This window comes from Myotis davidii, unplaced genomic scaffold, assembly GCF_000327345.1.
Source record: "Myotis davidii unplaced genomic scaffold, ASM32734v1 scaffold979, whole genome shotgun sequence".
Classification (NCBI taxonomy): Eukaryota; Metazoa; Chordata; class Mammalia; order Chiroptera; family Vespertilionidae; genus Myotis; species Myotis davidii.
The window spans coordinates 130,940-133,008 of NW_006290769.1; the positions used below are offsets into that span (position 1 = coordinate 130,940).

Sequence of the window (2,069 nt, forward strand, 5' to 3'; positions counted from 1 at the left end):
TCTCCCGCCTCCTCAGCAGTGCTAAGGATGTCAGACTGCAGCTTAGGCCTGCTCCCCGCTGGCAAGTGGACATCCCCTGAGGGCTCCCGGGCTGCCGGAAGGATGTCTGACTGCCAACTTAGGCTCGATCCCCTGGGGAGCGGGCCTATGCCAGCAAGTGGACATCCTCCGAGGGGTCCCAGACTGCAAGAGAGCACAGGCAGGGCTGAGGGACCCCCCAAGTGCACAAATTTTTGTGCATCAGGCCTCTAGTATAAATAAATAATTACAATGCAATATGATACTAGTCTACTAATATACTCACAAGAGTATGAACAATGTAAAGACTTCCTTCTAGTACAGTGCCTAGTATATTAATAGATACCCACAAAATAAATAAATATTAAATAAGCACTTAAGAGCAGTTAAAAGTCCCCAGGTTATTGGGGTTTTTCCTTTGGCTTGTTTTTAAATATAGTACTTGCTTTTATATTTTTAAAAATTTCAACTTGCCAAACTTCTCAGCTGGTTGCCAGAACAGATGATGAGAAAGCAAAAGCTTAAGAATATTTTATATTAGAAGTATTTTGTAATAAAGCTACAAGCAAAGTTAATCAAACATTTCTCTAGCCAGATGTTCTAAGATTGACTTATAATTTGTTAAATATAAACCATATAGTACCAAGAATGTCTTATAATCTAATATATATTAAAATGGATCTTACCTGTTTTTTTAAGTTATCATTCAATTCTTTCAAAGCATCAAAAGAAGACCTTAGCCTCTTGCTTTCTTTGTTTTTATCCTTGAGAACCTCAGTTAAGTGTGCAACTTCTGCATCATGTTGCTAGGAGGGAAAAATATTTTATTTAAAAATTAGGTAAGGATTCCTTGTCACTAACAGTACTAAACATAAATTAAAAATTAGAACTCCTTGAATCAAAAGAACTTTAATCAGCATGTTTAAGCACACATGACTAATGTTGCAAATAATTTATAAAAACTGTATAGTCAATCAAAATACTAACCAAGCATTAATCGCAATTGTGAAATACCTATTAAAACATATTAAGCTGCAATAAAGCTTGTGCTCAGAAAAATCCACCACAGAAACTCAATGGAATTATTTTTATTTGACATCGCAGAATGGTAAAACAAAGAAAGATTTCAGATCCTTCCAAAGAGACTAATTAGTTTTTCATAGCTTTAAAGATTGAAATTTAACATTTAAGTTACCCTTAAGAAGTAGAAGAAATAGTCCATAGACAGAAAATAATTTCTTGTTCTCATAAAGTGGCTACAATTGTTTTACATCTCAAAAAATTAACATATATAATAAAATGTATCTGATGCTTTGACTCTCCTTAATCAGTTTTATAAATGATTCAAATCGATTTCCCCTCTAATTACATTTAGATGAGATAGCATGTTTTCAATTTAAAGTATGAATACTTATTGTTTCTTTCACCCCTTACTCTCTATTCTAATGTATTTGAAAAAGCAAGTTTACAAAGGAAAAAAAGTGAGTTTCTTTCTTTCAAGTAATCATATAGGCACCATTAAAATATAGCAAGTATCTTTATACTTAAAGCAACAGACAAATCTAAGGAGAAAACAAAAGAAAACACAAAAATAAAAGTAGGATGAGAGCTCTGAGATTCCAAGCATTCCTTCTTGTGAAACCATGTTTAAAAATTCAATCATCTGCAAAAATTAGGTTTATGTAATTTTATTATTACATTAAATGATTCCATAAATAACTTAAGATATAATCACAAATACACTTTTTTATACAATGTATTCCTGAGATGACGGTTGTTTCAATATTTGCAAATCAATTAATGTAATACATGAGATAAACAAAATGAGGACAAAAATCATATGATCATATCAACAGATACAGAAAAAGCATTTGACAAAATCCAACATCCATTTATGATTAAAAACTCTGAGCAATGTGGGAATAGAGGACACATACTTCAACATGATAAAAGCCATATATGACAAACCTGCAGTTAATATCCTACTCAACAGGGATAAACTTAAAACATTTCCCTTAAGATCAATAACAAGACAGGGATATCCACTTTCC

General features: G+C 32.5%; 1 protein-coding gene across 1 annotated transcript in view; it reads right to left on the reverse strand.

Annotated features, from left to right (window-relative positions):
* The window catches only part of CCDC138 (coiled-coil domain containing 138), a gene marked incomplete at its 3' end in the record, with an annotated part of 183,736 nt that overhangs the window by 129,448 nt on the left and 52,219 nt on the right, over window positions 1-2,069 (reverse strand). Inside the window, exon 8 of the mRNA XM_015564007.1 lies at window positions 705-824. Within this exon, the coding sequence (XP_015419493.1) occupies window positions 705-824 (120 nt within the window). The remainder of the gene's footprint in view (window positions 1-704; window positions 825-2,069) is intronic.